Source organism: Ictidomys tridecemlineatus, unplaced genomic scaffold (genome assembly GCF_052094955.1).
Source record: "Ictidomys tridecemlineatus isolate mIctTri1 unplaced genomic scaffold, mIctTri1.hap1 Scaffold_95, whole genome shotgun sequence".
Taxonomy (NCBI): Eukaryota; Metazoa; Chordata; class Mammalia; order Rodentia; family Sciuridae; genus Ictidomys; species Ictidomys tridecemlineatus.
The window spans coordinates 558,611-577,862 of record NW_027526166.1 but is presented as its reverse complement, the minus strand read 5'-3'; the positions used below and the strand labels follow the sequence as shown (position 1 = coordinate 577,862).

Here is a 19,252-nt window from a genome sequence, read left to right as displayed (position 1 = left end):
TTCGTTGCCTATTAATCCCACTTGGGACCCAAAAAGGCCTAAATAATACCATCAGGTTTTGGTTGTCAGTCCAACAGGAGTTGGAGTTAACTTTTCAATATTCTGAATCTTTTTTAAAAACGAATGGAAATAAATCAAGCTATCTAATGAGAATCTCAAAACATACATTTGCAGCTCCTCTCTTTTTCTGTAGATTGCCTTCCGCACATCCAGAACCCAGCCCAGAATCCAGCTGGTGATGTCCAGGGAATGGTTGCTAAAAGAATACCCGGGGCTTAAGGGATGTTGGAGAGGGCTTCCTCTTTGATCTGTCTTATCCTGTTGGAGAGACTTTCCTAAGCCTGGTTCCGTGTCGCTGCCACCTAGACGCTGATATGGAGGAGGGAGTCTTGGATCCGAGAATTTTTCCGACTTTCTCGAAGTGGTCGGAGGCTGCTTCTGGTTGAGAGCAGGAGGGCGCACAAAGTGGACAAAGAACGCAAAGAACAGAATCCTGCGTTGGAGAGCCCCTGCCCGAGGCGTGATGCGGGGTCCGCTTAGTGGAAACTAGGATGGGGGTACCCAGAGCGTAAGCAGCTCAAAGTGCTAGCACTTTCACCCGGGCGCAGCAGTTCCGGAGGTAGCCAGGAAAACGCCCGGCCCTCCCCCGAGGGCAGGCGGGGAGGAGGCCGGGGGCGGGGCTCCTCACGTGGAGAGGCGCGCGGGGGTGGGCGAGGCGGCTGCGCGCTCGGCTCTTTAAAGGCGAGGGAGCCAAGCGGGAGAGGTGGCTCCGCGGCCTCAGGCGCAGGCCCGGGCTGACAGCCGAGACGGCGGCGCGCCGGCTCGCGGCAGCTCTGGGAACCAACGTGCGCGGCATCCGGGGAGGTGTCTGGCTGGCGCTGGTCGCGTCGCTCCTGCAAGGTAAAGCCGACACGTCTTCTTGTCCTCCACTCTTCCGCGGGATCCCGGGCGGCTCTTTGCGCTCCGCTCGGGGGCCAGGTTGGGTATCCCCGCCAGAGAGGGGCAGCAGGGCGCTGCCGGGGCTGCAGTTCTGGGCTGCATGGTTGAGCGGCGGGGGACGCGAGCAGGGGTGCAGGAGGGAAAAGGAAGAGGGGGGCGTGGGGATCTCTCCCCGGGCCTTTCCTGAGCAGCTTGCCGGTGCTCTTTTCTTCCTAAGTGTCCCTGCAAGGCGAGTTCCAGAGGAAGCTCTACAAGGAGCTGGTCAAGAACTACAACCCGTTGGAGAGGCCCATAGCCAACGACTCCCAGCCGCTCACAGTCTACTTCTCTCTAAGCCTTCTGCAGATCATGGACGTGGTGAGTCCCAGCGCCGGCTGCAGGGATGCCATCTCCCTGTCGCCAACTCCTAGGGGCTGTGGCAGCACAGGGACTGCCAAGCAGTGTAGCTTGGCCCGGACTTCCTAGCTGGTCCCGGACGAGGCGGCCAGCAATCTGACCGCGACTTCAGTTTGCCACGGGCTGCCTTGGTCTCCCCGCCTGTTGTGGAGGGACCAGGTGAAGCTTTTTTTCATCGCCCAGGCTACCTGTGCATGAGAACTTGGGTCTCACCTTTCCCTCAGCTTAGAAACAGGGCGAAAGTATTCCATGTTAGGAATCAGTAGCAAGAACAGTGTGCGAATGGTCTCATTCAGTGTCAATTTAATCAGTTCTAGGCTTTTCTGCTGCTACTAGCGTGTAGGTTTGTCCTAGGGCGAGCTGTGGATGTTTGGACTCCCCTCCCATTTGAGTAATGGAGATTTTTTTTTTTTTTTTACCTTTCTGGTGAATCTTCCTCTGGCAGTCTTCCTCGGAGAACTCAAGGCTCCACACCAGAGATTCACTTGTCTGTCCCTTCAGGCAGCTGCTTCCAGCTCTTATTGAACTCTTCTTGCTTTGCAGCCTTACCAGTGCCCATTTCACTTGGCAAATCTGTGCACTGTTCTCTTATTTTTTCCTCTAGACTGCTTTGAATATTCAATATGCATTGGTATATCCTTCATACAGTACTGATACTTTTGCAAAATGTTTGATTCATTATGAATAGGTTTGCATGTCTGGTCCACATAAGGCATTGAATTCTGTTCTGGAGTGCCTGGATTAGGGTAGGGTGGGGCAAAGGAATAATGATATTCATGGAGAGGGAATGATACCATAAGAAAGAGGTGTGCAAGTTAGCCACAACTCCAGCTAGAAAGTGCTAAAAGCCACCAGAAGGTTTCAGGAAGAGTGGCATAAGATGATAGTGACATTTCATAATCCTGCAAATAGTTACCCACATGGCCATGCTGATACGTATTTGTCATTTAATCTAGTTAAAATTGCAGTGACAAATGACTTCCTTCTGATATTACATGTGTGTCAAATGTGTACTTCTTCCTATAGGAAGAATCCTGTTTTAGATATTGAATGTATGTGTGATGATGTGGAAAAGTTATCTTGAGAGATTTAGGGGAAGATAGCTACTGTCACCTGGATTACTGGTTTATGAGTTAGTTGCTGTTTATGGAGCACAGGCTACAGGGAAGGAGAGAGGATAGGGATATCAAGTTAGGGAAACAAACTGAAAAAGAAGTTCTAGGTCACAGGGCAATGGAGGTGCAGAGGATTTGGGGTGGAAGAGGCATAGAGACTCCAGGGCATTTGTAAGATGTACTTGCTTTATAGAACAGCTCCTGTGTTACTTTAAGGAGCTCAGGATTTGTTCTTGGGATTTTGGTGCCTTTGGGCTTTGTTGATCTCTGGGTTGTTGATTTTAGGTAAATTTCTTGAGTCTCCTGAATCTTGACTTTCCTGTAAATAGAATGGATATTTTAGCAATTAATGGGTTATTGTGAGTGTGCACATTCTGTAGTCATTTCCATAGAAAAATGACTTGAGGAAACACTGTGTACCCTGACCATTCCAGTGTTATAAAAACATGTGAAGATGACCATCAGCAGCCAGAGGTCATGCAAGGGGAAATCAGAGAAAGTCTTAAAGTCACCTTGGCTGTGGATCTAGCTGTGAATGGATTGAACTTCCCAACCAGGCAATGCTGTGGAGTGGCCTTGAGAAAACTACTTTAGCTTTATAAGCCCTGTTTTCTCATGTGTAAAATGAGAATAATAATATCCACTTCACAGGATTTTGAGAGGATTAAAAAAGTGAAAGTTCTTGACACACACTTATGATTCACTGAAGATTTGCTCTATCTTAATCAGAGAATACTTACAGGGCAGGAAGTCCATGCCTAGAAAGGTGTGGTAGTCTGCCTAAGGTCACATAGTGATTCGAGAAAGGGTAGTGAGGAAAACCCACATCTAACTCACAGGTCCTTCTTTCTAAATCTGCAGCCTCCTTTGGACTGGGTAACTTATTTTGTGGAACAAAGTCAGCACAATCTACTTAAACTGACTGAACTGTAACAAATTGAATATGATTGTCCTAACATCCTGGATGAGAAAGAAGTCTCCAAATGAGACAAGGAAATATGCAATCATTTGTATTCTAGTTCTGCTTGGCTTTTCCTTGTTAAGAAACAAAGTCAGGTTTTTCCAGCTGAAATCTGAGCACCCTGGACAGAGACACTATGGTCCTCATAAGGGATCTATGTGGAAAATCTTGGCTGATAAGGATTCTCTTTACAAATTCAACTCTAGGGGTCATTTACCCATCTGACTGGGCTGTTCTAGACCATAGTCATTCCCCCCCGCCCCGCCATATTATTGTTCTACTTTTTGTCGGCAAGGAATTCTTAGAGAGCTAGGGAAATGGCATATGTTTTTACATATTTTATTTTCATTAAAGATCATTTACTCTTTTGTCAATTTATTCTACACATTTATTGGGCTAATAATATGAACTTTGCTAGATTCTGATAATTTACAGATGAGCAAGGAATAATTTCTGTTTTCAGTGATCTCATTATCTGGCTTGGGATACTAAAAAAGTAAATCCAAGCTTACTATATTGATGAAATCTAACATAAATATACCGAGTGCTGCAGATCTGCATAAGGAAAATAATTATTTCCAACTATAGTGGCTGAAAATGGTTTCAAAAAGGAAGTGATTGGCTTTCTAAAAGTGAGTGGAGTTTGCCAGTTGGAGAAAGTAGGAATGGCTTTCCAGGTAATGAGAACAGAGAGAGGAAAAATGCAGTGAAGGAGGCACACATTTCAACAAGGTGGGCTCCTGATTCCTGGGTGGTCTTATTTATTTATTTATTTATTGTAGTTGGACATGATACTTTTATTTATTTATTTATTTTTATGTGGTGCTGAGTTTTGAGAAGTTCTAAAAGAGAGATACAGTATTGACCTGGTTACTGACAGCTTTACTGATCCTTTTATTTTGTGTTAGAGAAAACACCTAGCAAGATGGAAGTTATGATTTTTCTTTGGTAGAAGTGTTAATGTGTGAGATGTCTTGAATGCTTCTGCAGAGTTCACCCTGGGCTCTAGTCTGGGTACCTAAGAGAACAGGAGGAAGTGGCATGCCAAGCATTTCATGAAGCTGAAAGACCAGCTGCTGTAGCATGTTTTCCTAGAAATGAAAACAATCTAAACCAGGACATTTTTTATTAAATGTAACAAGTGTAAACTATTGATTACAGTAAAAAATGTGAATATGTTTTGAGGACAAAACAAGAGTCTTCAAAGGAATTGATAAAGCACTAGGTAGAGAGTGGGAAGGTGAATTCCTGAGTAGGGGAGGGAAGTAATCAGATCTGTGTTTAGATGATACTAGAACATTGTGTGTGGGATAGGTTGGAGAGAAGGGAGGAATGTATGTCAGAGATGAGGATGGGTCTTTTTTAGTCTGTTTTCTGTTGCTAAATTGAAATACTGAGACTGGGTACTTTATAAGAGGTTCTTGAATTTGGAGGCTGGGTAGTCAAAGGATATGGTGCTGGCATTTGCTCAGTTTCTGATGAGAGCCTTGTATTGCTTTAATCTGTGGCAGAAAGCAGAAGGGCAAATAGACACAGAAGAGGCAAAATACCAAAGGTGACCTTTTTTAGAACAACCTGTTCTTGGGGTTACTAATCAGTCTCATGAGAATGTATCCAAAGAAAGCATACAGAATATCCAAAGAAAGGCATTAATCCACTCATGAGTGCTCTGTCTCCATGACTCAACCACCTCTCACTAGCCCTCACCTCCTAATAATGGTGCACTGAGGAATTAAAGTTCCAACACTTGAACTTTTGGAGACAAACTGAAACAACAACGGCAAGGTCAAACCTAAAATGATACTGTGGGAATGTGGAGAAAGGGAAACGTTTGTTAAGTGAAAGTACCTCGATTATTCCTAAATGCATACTCTGACTTATGATGATTATTAATTTATTAACCTCATGGGCTTGTCACTGGGATGGGAATGAGATAGTACATAAGAAATCATTTTGAATTGATGCAAATGGAAGATTCTAAACTGCCAACAATTTTCATAATATTTCTCCTTTATTCTTGCCATTTGGTCAGTCACCTGGACACATACATCTAAAGACCTTTGTAAGAGCTGATTTGCATAAAATAAATGTGCATAGTTATGAAATCATGTCCAGAAGGCAAGGTTGTTTAATATTAATAATATGAATCAATATATAATTAGGCACAAATATAAAACACATAATTATGCACAGATGATTTTTGAAATTTTTATAGATTTTGGATTTCAGGTCCACTTTTTGGAAGTTTTAATCACAGGACAGTAGTGATTAAACATTTAGAGTTTACCTAAATGCAGAAGGCAACAAAGTTGTGGAGCCCAGTATCCTAGGTATCCCAGTATCCCAGTATCCTTGTGGTTCCTCTGAACTCCCCTTGGTGGCCCTGTGCTCAGGCTCATCAGATTTATGATTTTGCATTTACTCACTACTATTTAAAAATGCTACAACTCTAAATATTATCCCATATTATTTATAAAGATTACACTTATAGAACACATTCTGAGAACAAATGCCTAAGGAAAATCTGGAAATTATCCCAGTAAAGTTATTTTTCCACACTTTTTTTCCCCTAGAAGTTCTGGGTTTATAGCAAATTTAAGAGGATGGTACAGAGGTTTCTCATATACCTTCATGCCCACACATGCCTAGCCTTCTTTATCAACATCCCCCACCAGTGGTACACTTGTTACATTCAGTGAACCTATACTGACCTGTCATTATCACACAAAGTTTAGAGCTCACATTGGGGTTTCACTGATGGTGATATGCATATTTATGGACTTGGACAAAGATAGAATGGTAAATTTCCACCACCATAGTGTTGTACAGAAGAGTGCTTTTGCTGCTCTAAAAACCCTCTGTGCTATGCCTTTACATCTCTATACTCTACTCCAACCTCTGGCAGCTGCTGAGTACCTTTTTACTATCTGCATAATTTTGCCTTTCCCAGGATTTCACACATCTGAATTCATACTGTTTGTAGCCTTTTCAAATCGCCTTTTTCATCATCAATATGCATTTTAAATTCTCCATTTTCTATGACTTGATAGCTTATTTCTTTTTAGCACTGAATAATATTATATTATGGATATATCATAGTTTATCCTTTCATATAGTGAAAGGCACTTTATTTGCTTCAAAAAATTGGAAATTATTAACAAATTATTAATGAAGCTGTTATAAATGCCTGTATTCATGTTTTTATGTAGATTTAAGTTTTCAAATCCTTTGGGTAAATATCAAGAAGGATAATGACTGGAATGAATAGTAAGAGTATATTTACTTTTATGATAAACTGTCCGACTGTATTCCAAAGTAGCTGTACCATTTTGTAGTTCCATCAACAATAAATGAGAGTTCCTATTGCTCCCCATCCTCGGGAGTATTTGGTATTGTCACTGTTCTAGATTTTGTCCATTCCCATAGGAATGTAGTGATATCTCATTGTTATTTTACTTTGTGTTTCCCCTATGACATATGGTGTGGAACATCTTTAGGTTTATATGCCATCTGTATCTCTATCCATTCAGATTTTTGGCCCAGTTTTGAGTCAGCATGTTTATTTCTTATTAAATTTTATGAGAAATATATATATATTTGAATAACATTCCTTTACCAGATGTGTCTTTTGCAAATATTTTCTTCCAGTGTTTGTCTTGTCTTCTCATTCTCTTGACAATATTTTTCACTTAGCAGAAGTTTTTTTTTTTTTAATTTTGATGAAGTCCATCTTATTGACTGTTCTTTAATGGATCATACCTTTGGTGTTGTGGATAAAATGTCATCACCATACCCAAAGTCAACTAGGTATTTCTCCCGTGTTATATCCCAGGACATGTATAGTTTTGCATTCTACATTTCAATCTGATAAATTTTGAGATGTATTTTGTGAAGGTATGTGTCATTTGACTCATTCATTCATTCTTTTGTGTGTGTGTGTGTGTACATAGATGGTAGCTGCTGTATCATTTGTTTAAAGGCCTATCAGTTGAATATTTTTACATGGGTCTATTTTGGGTTCTTTATTCTGTTCCATTGATCTATTTGTCTTTCACCAACACTATGCTGTCAAGGCCATTGTGGTTTTCTAGTAAATACAAAATTGGATAGTATTATTCCTTCAAATTTGTTCTCCTTCAATATTGTATTGAACTGTTCTGGGTCTTTTGCTTGTTCATATAAGCTTAAGAATCAATTTCTCAGTATCTACAAAATATCAGTGGAATTTTGGTTGGGATTACAGTGTAATCTATATAGCACAAGATGGGAAGAACTGACATCTTGACAATATTGAGTTTGTGAAAATAAATTTATTCTCCATTTATTTAGTTCTTTTATATCTTCCACCAGAATTTTGCAGTTTTTCTGATACAGACTTTTGTACATAATTTTTAAAGATTTAAACCCAGATGTCTACTTTTGGCAGGCTTAAATTATGTTTTAAATTTCAAGTTCTTTTGTTCATTGCTGGTACATAGGAAAGTGATTAGATTTTGCATATTAACCTTGTGTCCACCAACCTTGATGTAATGGCTTATTAGCTCCAGGAGAGTTTTTAATTTGTTAATTCTTTCAGATTTTCTACATCGACAATTATGACATTGGCAATAATGCAATTTTATCCCCCCCAATTTGTGTATATTTATTTCCTTTTTGTCTTATTGCATTAGCTGTAATTCCAGTATGATATTGAAAAGAAGTGATCAGAGGGCACATTCTTGCCTTGTTCTTGATCTTAGTGGAAAAGTTTGAATTTCTTACCATTAAATGTGTATCTAGTTGTAGGATTTTTGTATATTTTCTTTATCAAGTTGAGGATGTTCTCCTATATTTTTACTTTACTGATTTTTTGGTTGTTTCTGTTAATCAATGTTTATTTTGTGAAATGCATCTATTTTTCTGCATCAGTTGATATGATTATATGATTTCTCTTTTTTAGCTGGTTCATGGGATGGATAACATTACTATTTGAATGTTGAGTGAGCCTTGCATATCTGGAATAAATCCCTTTGGCTATGGTGTATAATTATATTTATTCATTGTTGGATTCAGTTTGCTCATAATTTTGTTGAGGATTTTTATATCTGTTCATGAGCATGTAGTCCTCATTTCTTATAGTGTCTCTGATTTTGTCATTAGGGTAATACTGGCCTCATAGAATGATTTAATATGTAGTCTCTCTGTTTCTGCCATTTGAAAGAGATTGTAGAGAATTGTTATATTTTCTACCTTTAAATGTTTAGTAGAATTTGCCAGGGAACCCATTTGGGTCTGATGCTTTCCTTTTTGGAATATTATTAATTATCGATTCAATTTATTTCATAAATATAGGTCTGCCCAGATTGCCTATTTTTATGTGTGTGAACTTTGACACATTATGTCTTTCAAAGAATTATGAATTTCATGTAGGTTTTCAAGTTCGTGAACATAGAGTTGTTCATAGTATTTTTACGTATTATTTTAATATCCATTGGATCTATAGTGTTGTACTTTTTTTTTCCAGTTCTAATATTGGTAATGTATATCCTCTCTAGTTTTTGGTTAGTGTGGCTTCAAAGAATCAGGTTTTATTTCAGTTCATTTTCCCTATTGATTTTCTGTTTTCCATTTCATAAATTTCAGTTATAAATATTTCTTCTGTTTAGTTCAGATTTGTGGTCTTTCCCACTAAGGTAGAAACTTAGATTTTAGATTTTTCTTTCCTGAGATGTTCATTCCGTGTTCTAAAATTTCCTCTAAGCACTGTTTCTACTAGTTCTCACAAATTTTGATAAGTTATGTCTTTATTTCAGTTAGTTCACAATATTAATTCTTGAGATTTTTTTCTTTGATCTGTGTGTTCAGAAGTTTTGATCTCTATATGTCTTGGGATTTCCAGCTATCTTTGAGTTATTGATTTCTAGTTTATTGAGAACTTAGAGTATACGCTGTATGATCACTATTCTTTTAAGTTGTTAAACAATGCTTTATGGCCTAGAATGTGTTCTGTCTTGTTGAATGGACCGTGTGATCTTAAAAAATGCAGTTCTGCTATTTGATGAAATGGTCTATAGATATTGATTATAGCCAGTTGTTTAATGATGTTGAATTCAGCTGTGTTCTTAATGATTTTCTGCCTGCTGCATCTGTCCATTTTTAGTAAACTTGTATTGGAATCTCCAACTATGATAGTAGATTCATCTATTTCTCCTTGAAATTATTAGTTTTTGCCTCATATAATTTTACATCCTCTTGTTAGATACATACATGTTAAGGATTTTGACTTTTTTTTAGAAAATTAGGTCCCTTTGTAATGACCCTTTGAAGGCCTCTATATCTGAAATCAGTATAGTGTTCTTAAATTAGTGTTGGCAAGATATGCTTACCTTCATTAATTAATCTGAATGTGCCTTTGTATTTAATGTGGGGCTTTGTAGACAATGTAAATTTGGGTCTTGTTCTTTTTGGTCCACTTCCATGATTTATGTCTTTTAATTGGTGCATTTAGATCATTGAAATTCCAAGTTAATTATTAATACCGTTGGCTTATTATCTACCACATTTTTTACTGTTTTCTCTTTGTTGTCCTTAACCTTTATTCCTGTTCTTCCAGTCTTCTGCCTTTTTGGGCTGGATATGAGCGTTCTACATGATTCCCTTTTCTTTTTTGGTATATCAGTTATACTTTTTTTAGTTCTGTTTTTCACTTTTTCAGTGATTTCCCTAGAGTTTGCAATATGCATTCAGCTAACCCAAGTTCTACTCTTTTGTTAATTGTTGGCATGATATGTTTTTCTCCATTTATTGCATTGTTACCACTTCAGAGATAGTGTGATTACATTATAGTAACAAAATAGTCCTGCATACATAAACAAATACATGATTGCTAACCAATGTAAGAATAAGAAAAACAAATATATGTATCTTATACATTTTTTTGCAATCTTCCTTTTTGTAAATTTGAGTTTCTGACCTCAAATCTACTCATTTTATTTCTCTCTAAAGAACTTCTTTTAAGATTTTCTGAAATGAAGGATATCTGGCAACAAATTTCCCCAACTTTTGTTTGTATGGTTTCACCTTTGTTTGTTTATAAATGTATTTATTTTATGTTTGTTTGTTTGTTGGGGGATTGCAACCAGGGATACTTTATCACTGAGCTATATCTCCAGTTATTTATTTATTTATTTATAGGCAGAATCTTGCTAAGTGGTCCAGGGTGGCCTCCAATTTGTAATCTTCTAGCCTCAGATTCCAGAGTCACTGGGAATATAGGTACCCAGCTCTTCTTCACTTTTTTTAAAAAAATATTTTTATATATATAGACCTTTATTTTATTCATTTATTTATATGTGGTGCTGAGGATCGAACCCAGTGCCTCACACATGCTAGGCAAATGCTCTACCACTGAGCTACAACCTCAGCCCTCTTCTTCACTTTTGAAGGATAATTTCTCAGGGTACAGAAATCCAGTTTGGCTGGTTTTGTTGTTGTTGCTTTTTCTCTCAACATTTTAAATATCCACTCCCATCTTCTTGCTTGCCGGAGTTTCTGAGAAGTTGAATGTAATCATCTTTTTTTTTTCTTCTTCTTCTCTATAGATAAGGTCTTTTTTCCTTCTTGCTTCTTCCAGAATTTTGTCTCTATTTTTTTTATTTTCTCTAGTTTGAAAATCATACATGTAGATGTATACTTTTTATTTGATTGGCAGTTTATCCTACTTCACATCTTCCCTGCAGTTATTGTCTATGGTTTGGTGATTGACAAGAACTTGGGGGAATTGAGGGTCATTGTTGTTTCAAGTATTCTGTTCCTTTCTGTTTCTGGTACTTCCATTATGTATACGTGATTTGTTTTCTTGTCCTACAGTCCTTGGATATTCTGTTCCTTTTTTTTCTTACTGTATTTGTTCTCTTTTTGTTTTAGTTTTCAGAATTTCTATTGATATATCCTGAAGCTAAGAGATTTCTTTCCTCACATATGTCTAGCACATTATAAGCCCATGAAAGGCATTCTACATTTCTGATACCATGTTTGTGATTTCTAGTATTATTTTTTGGTTCCTTTTTAGAATTTCCATCACCCATATATTCTTGCATGCTTTCTACTTTATCCACTACAGCCTTTAGTATATTCATCAGAATTGTTTTAAATTCCTGGTCTGATCATTCCAAAATTCCTGTCGTATCTGTTTCTGATGCTTCCTCTGTCTCCTCAAATTGTATCTGTTGTCCTTCAGTGTATCTTGTAATATTGTCTTAATAGCCAGACATGATGTACTAGGTGAAGAAATTCCAAAGACCTTTCCCAATAGGTATGAGGTATGGGAGAAGGGGAAGTGCTCCATGTCCTGAGGTTAATCAGGTCTCAGTGGTTTGCCTAAGCCTCTGGACTATGACACTCACAAGTGTTTCTCAGTAATTTTCTCCATCTTCGGACATGGTGGCTAATACAGACTTCAGTTGGTATTTTCCTTTCCTCAGGCAAGTTAGGCTTTGTCAAGAAATCAACAGTTTAGAGACATGGATTTATTCTTCCTCAGAGCAGGCTTTGTTTAGAGCAGAGTGGTCTGGTGTATTTCAAAATGGCTCATTTGGCCCTTCCCTGCGAAGGACACAAGGGGGATTTTTCTTTGATCTTTACTGGAGGAAACCTAGTCAGGGTCCTGGAGGTAAATCCTACAATATCATGGGGCCCCTCTATGATTAAGTCTCTCTGCAGTTTTTAACTCTCAGTGTTGACTGCATTGGACCTTTAGCAATTCATTAATTACCAGAAAGATTTCCTGCCTCCCACTGATTTCCACAGTGGTTTTTGCTCTGAGTCTCTGTTGTGAACAGTGGCTCTCTGTAATCACCTGTCTGTTTCCCCAGCAATCCCCTTTTGGGGTCTAAGAAGAGCTATTGATTTTTTTTTTTTAGTCTGTTCAGCTTTTACTTCTTGTTAGGACACAGTGGTAGCTTCCTAGCTCATTACATGCATAACTAGAAACCTGACCTAATAATGTTATGAAAAGTAACATTTCTTAAAATTTACAAAAGAAGTATATGTTTTATATCATGAACCAAAGTAAACTAAAAAAAAGAATGGGTATGTGGATCATCCAGATCACCCTTGCCCAAGGCGTTCTGGTGCAGCTGTGCTATCTTTTCTTCATGTTTATGGATGTGTAGAGAAATATTTAAAAATTAAAATGGTGAGAAACCATGTATGGTGCCTTAATCAATATTAACAGGCATTAATTTTAAAGTGATGCAAATAGGCCAAGTTATAAACAACTGCAAGTTTTAAAATCAAATTGTGTTTTTTCCCCATTATTGTATAACTTCCACCATCACTTTCTGTTCAATATCTGTTCCTTTTTAAATTTAGAAATCATCTAGGATTGTTTCATTGTTTACTTGTTAGCAGTGCAAAGATGTATTTTTCTTTTTTAAAAAATTCCTTATTTGTTCTTTTTAGATAAACATGATAGTAGAGTGTACTTTGACAAATTATACATACACGGAGTATAACTTCCCATTCTTGTGGTTGCACATGATATGAAGTTTCACTGGTATTGAATTCATATATGTACTTAGGAAAGTTAACGTCTGATTCATCCTACTGTTTTTCCTCTTCCCATCCCCTTCCCTTCCCTTTGTTCACCTTTGTCTAATCCAATGAACTGCTGTTCCCCCATTATTGTGTGTCAAGATCCACATATCAGAGAGAACATTCAAATAGATGGATTTTTTTTAAAGCTTTAGTTTGATCATCTTTGTCTTTGGCGATCTTTAATGTGATTACTGATATCGTTAGGTTTAAATCTATCCTTTAGTATTTGCTTTTGCCCTGTCTCTTCTCCATTCATTTTTTCTCCTTTATTACATTCTTCTGCATGAACTACTCATTTGATGTGATTCCAGTTTTACCTTCTTCTAGCTTGTGAGTCATACATTCTTCTTGTAGTGGCTTAGAGATTATAGCAGGAATCCATGAATAATGAAACACTAAATTATAACTGTTTCTGTATAATATGAGGACTTAAGATCACTTCATTTCCATTTCCATTCCAACCCCATAATTCTAACTTTTGTGCAGTTATTGTCATATATTTTATTTGTATCTGTTTTTAAACTCTGTAATACAGATTATAACTATTTTATACATTAGCATATCCTTTTATATTTACCCAAACTTTTAAATTTTGGCTACTTTTGTCCCTTCCTATATCTTTCTTTAGAGAGAGAGAGAGAGAGAGAGAGAGAGAGAGAGAGAGAATATTTTTTAATATTTATTAATCAGTTTTCAGTGGATACAACATCTTTATTTTTTTATTTATATGTGGTGCTGAGTATCGAACCCAGTGGCCCATGCATGTCAGGCGAGCACATTACTGCTTGAGCCACATCCCCAGCCCCCTTCCTACATCTTCTAACTTTCATCTGAGATCTTTTTCCTTCTACCCTTTAGTGTTTTCTTTTGTGTGGGCCTGGGAGTAGCAAGATCTCTCTTTATTTGCTTTTTTTCAAAATATATTTATACTGCTATCTTTTTTTAATGTTGCTGCTATCATTTTTAATAATTTAGAGATACAGACTCTGGGTTGACAGTGATTCCTTTCAGCACTTTGAGGTACCACCCCATTGTTTTCTGACTTCCATTGACTTTCTAGGGATCAGCTGTACGTCTTGTTTTGTTCCCTCAGGGTTACTCTTGTTTTTTTTTTTTTTTTTTTGGTCTGCTTTTAAATTTTACTTTTGATCTTTGGTTTCTAACAGTCTTACTATGCTGTACATAGGGCATTTTTTTCCTACTTGGGATTAATAATACTTCTTGAGTCTATTACTTGTTTTTTTTTTCATAAGTTTTGGAAAATTGTCACCAATTATTTACTTTAAGTATGGATTCTGTTTCATTCTGCTTTTATCCTTTGGGATTGCAGTCATGAATTGGTCATAGTTTGTCACTTTATCCCAGTGTTTCTCACCTAGAAACAGTATAGTCCCTGAGGGGATATTTTTCAGTGTCTTCAGACATTTTTTGGTTGTCTAACTGGAGAAGAAGGTGGTAATGATATTTATTGGGAAGAGTCCAGGAAAGGAATGCTTTTAAGTATCCTAAAATGCATAGGACAGTCCCCCCAAGGCAAAAAAAAAATTGTCTGGGCCCCAAAATGTTAATAGTGTGACGATTAAAAAAAAAGCAAACAAACAAACAAACAAACAAAAACATTGTAGTCCCTATATTTCATATTCTTTTCTATAATTTTTGTTATTTTCTTTCTGGGCTTCAGACTATTTTCTGTTGACTGATAGATACAATGAGATAATTTATTTCTAACTATTTGTTGTTAGTTCCAGAAATTATGGAAAAGAATATGAAATACAGGGAATACAATTGGTTTTAAAGTTTCAGATACTGTATTTTTTACTTTTAGAATTTATATAGATCTCAAGTTTGTCCTAAAATTTCTCAAATACATCAATAAGAATAATTTTATATCTGATGACTCCATCCTTGTGATATTTTATGCTTCTGTTTCTATTTTTGATTTTTCCTCTTATTTTTCAGTCACATGGCATTTTCACATGTTCCTTCTTAGACTGATGGTTTTGTAGTTCATTTCAAACAATGCATATGAAAAATTGCAGGGATAATCTGAGGGTATTGAAAATACTCTTACTCCTGTTTTATATTTGCTTCTGATCAAAAGCCAGCCTATGAGCACCAGTAATAACAGATTACCTCAATCCATGTAGGAATTAAAAAAATAAGAAGCCAGGCTTCAGTCTTTGCGAAGTTGGTTCTTGTATCTACATTCTAGGGTGTAAACCCAGAGTTTACTAGAATTTTTTTTTCATCTTCAGTAACTCCTGAACTCTTATTTTGTCTTCCTTGCTCTTGAATCTAGGTCTCCTCATTTTTAACCTCTTAGGAATTTTTAAAAGAATCACCATATGGTTCTGGAAGAGTAACCTACATCCTGTTGTTCTCTCAGGGTATTCCTTTGCTTCGGGAGCTTCTCTACAATTCCTTACTGCCTGTGAGTTTTCTGGTGCCTTCACACACACGAGTTTTGCATTTCTTCCAACTTTCCTAATTGTTCTCATTCAAGGTTTGGTTAACACTACCTCCTTAACATTGCTGATAACATTGTTATTCTTGCTGATAGCAGAATTGAAATTCTAAATTAAAACTTGTTTATAGTGCTCCTTTATAATTGATCCATATTTATTGCAGTAGAGTTTTATCCCTGTCAATACTGCTTTTGGCTCTAAGAACATAAATCTACATTTTTTTTTTTACTGTTACAGGCTGAGAATTATGGGCAGTTTTACTAAAGGAGACTTTGTTGTAAATGATACCCTTGAAGTCTACCTCTGAAGGTTTTCCCCCAAAGAATTCACTTCTCTCAGAGCTCCTGGTTCATTCCTGACATGCTGTTAAAGAAAGAGAAATAGTCTTGTTATGGAAGGATGCCATTGAAAATCTCTGCTCTCTTATTGGTTTATTTTAAAAATCAGGATTAGGTAGTGTTTTACAAAAAAGAAAGTTATTTGGAATCCTTTTTTCATTTTATTTATTTAATTTATTTTGGTGCTAGGGATTGAACCTAGGGCCTCATGAATGCTAAGTATGCTCTATCACTGAGCTATATCCCAGCGCTCATTTGGTATCTTCTAATAGCAAGTCACATGCTCTTCATTTCAGTGATTTCCTCACAGTCAACGTCAACTATAAATGACTGTGGCAAAAATGATTCCAAAGTATCACAAAATAGTGTACATGTGTCCATATTATCCTTACCTGTTACCCTTTACTTTCACTGCTAAATATCATTTTTAGTAGAATAAAGCATCACATAATACAGTTATTCATATTCCAAGATACCAAATTGGAAGCTATATAGTAGCCTCAGGTCACAGCTCCTGGCAAGATGAAATAATCAACTGAAACTAATATGAGATCCAGTTGGAAGTTATGTAAAATCTGGTATAATTCTATAAAAATCAGCAGAGGAAGAGGCCTGGATAAGAGGCCTGACCACCTGTTCTGAGTCCATTGCTGGTGCAGGAGCTGATGAGTCTTAACTGTTGGTGGCAGAGGGAAGAGGGAAGGAAATTGCCATTGTCATTGTTAATGAATTCCACAAGTAAGAGATCCTCAGTGTGGGAAATTTACTCTTGGATCACTGAAAGCAAATTGTAAAGATTCCTATCTTAGTTTATAGGCCAACTGATATCCAAAAGGTTAATATTATCAAGGTGAAGCAACCAAATGCGTATTATATTGGGGATTAGGGCCACAGCACAGCTATGAGGACTAGGATTTTTTTTGTTGTTTGTTTTCAGTCCCAGGCATTAAACCCAGAGCTTTGAGCATGATGGAAAAGCCTCTGCCACTGAACTACGTCCCTGGCCCTAGGACTAGGATTTCTGAGATCTTTTTACCATAAGCACCCAGAAATTTTTTGTGTGTGTAGGAAAAATATTGGTTTAGTATATTCTGTAGCTGGAGTAGAAAGGGTTTGCCAAGATAAAGTACTCTCTAGTTTAATGATGTTATAACAAGAGTGTGCTTTGCATGATTGTCTGTTTAACAATATGATAGACCATCAATAAAATTAAAAAAAAAAGATTCCTGTCTTGAGTCAAAAAGTCTACTTTAGAGGAAGGAAAACCAGTTTGCTTTAGTATATATAGAGAAGGCAAGCATTGGAGTGGCTTTCAAGTTGGTTTCAAGTTTTAGAAATTTATTATGAGTTTCTAATATGTTTTAAGAAGCTCACATATAGAATAAATTATGTTTGGAAATTTTGATTAAACAAATTAGGCTAAGACTGACTGTTCACTGATTGCCAGAATATATTTCATTAAATTCAAATTGATAAAATTTGCAATTGAAATCACTAATTAGAAAACATTAGTTTGTTATGTTTTCTATGAAAACATTTTATTGTCACTTGAAGTAAACTTTAACTCACCAGCCAGCTCAGGGAGAGACACAAGCTTTAATTTTGGAAATTATTCCTTAACCAATTTAAAACTTTGTGTATAATAGATATGAGCAAATGCACCATATCAAAAACAACTCAGTAAGTTGACAAAAAGGAAGCCCACCTAAGGTAACACCACCTACACAGCTTTTCCCTCATTCAGAGTATCTATCTATCTATCTATCTATCTATCTATCTATCTATCTATTTTATTGCAGTGCTTGTGGTCAAAACTGGAATCTTGCAAATGCTAAGCATTGGCCCTATCACTGAGCTACATCCCAGCCCCCTTTTCTAGAACTTTATATACAAGCATACAATATGTAATCTTTTGAATCTGGTTGCTTTTGTTCAATTTATTTTTGTGAGTCCCCAAGTTGTTGCCTGTAGCTCTACTTTATTTATTTTTGTTGTAAGATGATAATAAGATTTCTTATTTTATCTATGGATATTTAGGTTGTTTCTAGATTTTTCGCTAGTATGCAGAACACTGCCACAAATATTCTTTCAGCTGTTTCTTTGAAATTTACATCCACATCTCTAAATGAAATGCTCATATTGCCACTTTTTGGTGTAAGCTATGTTCAACATCTAAGGACTTATCATTGCCGAAAGTGAGGATTTAATTCTTCATTTTCTCCCCACTTCCACTGCCACACAGTTGTCAAATAATTATCTCCCTGTCTTCCCACCTTCCCACAGTGAAACTACATAATCGGGTTTTGTTAAATTAATCTGTAGTATTGATATGAAAATCTTTGCAATCACTTCACATCTGAGCCATGGAGTAAATTATGATATATTTGTTTTCATTAGAGTTAATACTACCTTTTCCAGTTGTTGACTCTCTCATATAATCCCTGTTTTATCCTGACTCTTCAGTAGAAATATAAATCTCTTTCCTTATGTTAAGACACATGTGGATTCCTATCTTTATCATTATTAGAGACTCTTGATACATTTTGTTCTGTTAGAAACTAGATTTGTTGTTTCCTAGGCCTATCCTACAGCTGTCAAACTGGTGCTTATTTTCACTTTTGCCTTCTGTCAACAATTCTGACACCAAGTGGGTGCCTTATAATCCAATTTAGCTCTGACACTACCCACTTAGCCTCAATTCCCACACATTAAAGGGCAAAACTCCTCAACAACACTGTCCTTAATTCAGATGTCAGTCTTTCTATACAAAGGGTTTGCATTTCTGTCTGGTCTGTAGGTAGTAGTGGTAGGTCATAGGTTCATGATTTTAACTTTTCCAGATGATGCCAAATGGTTATATCAGTTAACATTTCTACCAATAGTATTTGAAGGTTTTTGTTGCTGCTCATGCTCCCTGAAACTTGGTATTTTCAGTCTTTTAAATTGTCATTCTGGAGCACTGGATATAACTCTATAGTGTAGAGCTTGCTTACCTAACATGCTCAGTGTCCCGAGTTTGATCCACAGTACTGCAAACATAGAAAAAACATAAATTTACCCTTCTGATGGAGTGATATTTCCTTGTGATTTTAAGTAGTGGCTCTCTGATTACTAATAAAGTTGAGGACATTTTCATTTTTTAGTTTTGCATTTGAATATTTACTTTCAAGAAGTGTTTATTCATATCTCTTGTATATCCTCTTTTTTACTTATTTGTAGGAGTTTTTCTATTTTGAACATGCACCCTTAGTTGTTGCTTATTTTGTGCAGCTGTAACAGAATACTTGAGACTAGGTGTTTCTTTTTATCTTTATTAAGGCTGGAAAGTCAAATATCAAGGTGCCAGTATCTAGCTAGAGTCTTCTGTCAGTGTCATAACATGGTGGGAGGCATCACATGGCATAGGAGCAAGAAGAGAGAGCAAGAGAGGGTAGACCTACTACTTACTCCTGCAATTATGGC

At 36.9% G+C, this 19,252-nt stretch overlaps 1 protein-coding gene across 3 annotated transcripts in view; it reads left to right on the top strand.

Moving 5' to 3' along the window:
• The first annotated feature begins 1,163 nt into the window (after window positions 1-1,163).
• Window positions 1,164-19,252, top strand: part of LOC144374916 (neuronal acetylcholine receptor subunit alpha-7-like) — a 103,571-nt gene continuing 85,482 nt past the window's right edge. Inside the window, exon 1 of one of the 3 annotated variants that reach the window (XM_078037652.1) lies at window positions 1,164-1,296. In XM_078037652.1, the coding sequence (XP_077893778.1) occupies window positions 1,288-1,296 (9 nt within the window). In that variant the 5' untranslated portion in view covers window positions 1,164-1,287. The remainder of the gene's footprint in view (window positions 1,297-19,252) is intronic. The other 2 variants (XM_078037656.1, XM_078037653.1) reach the window with 2 other exon arrangements.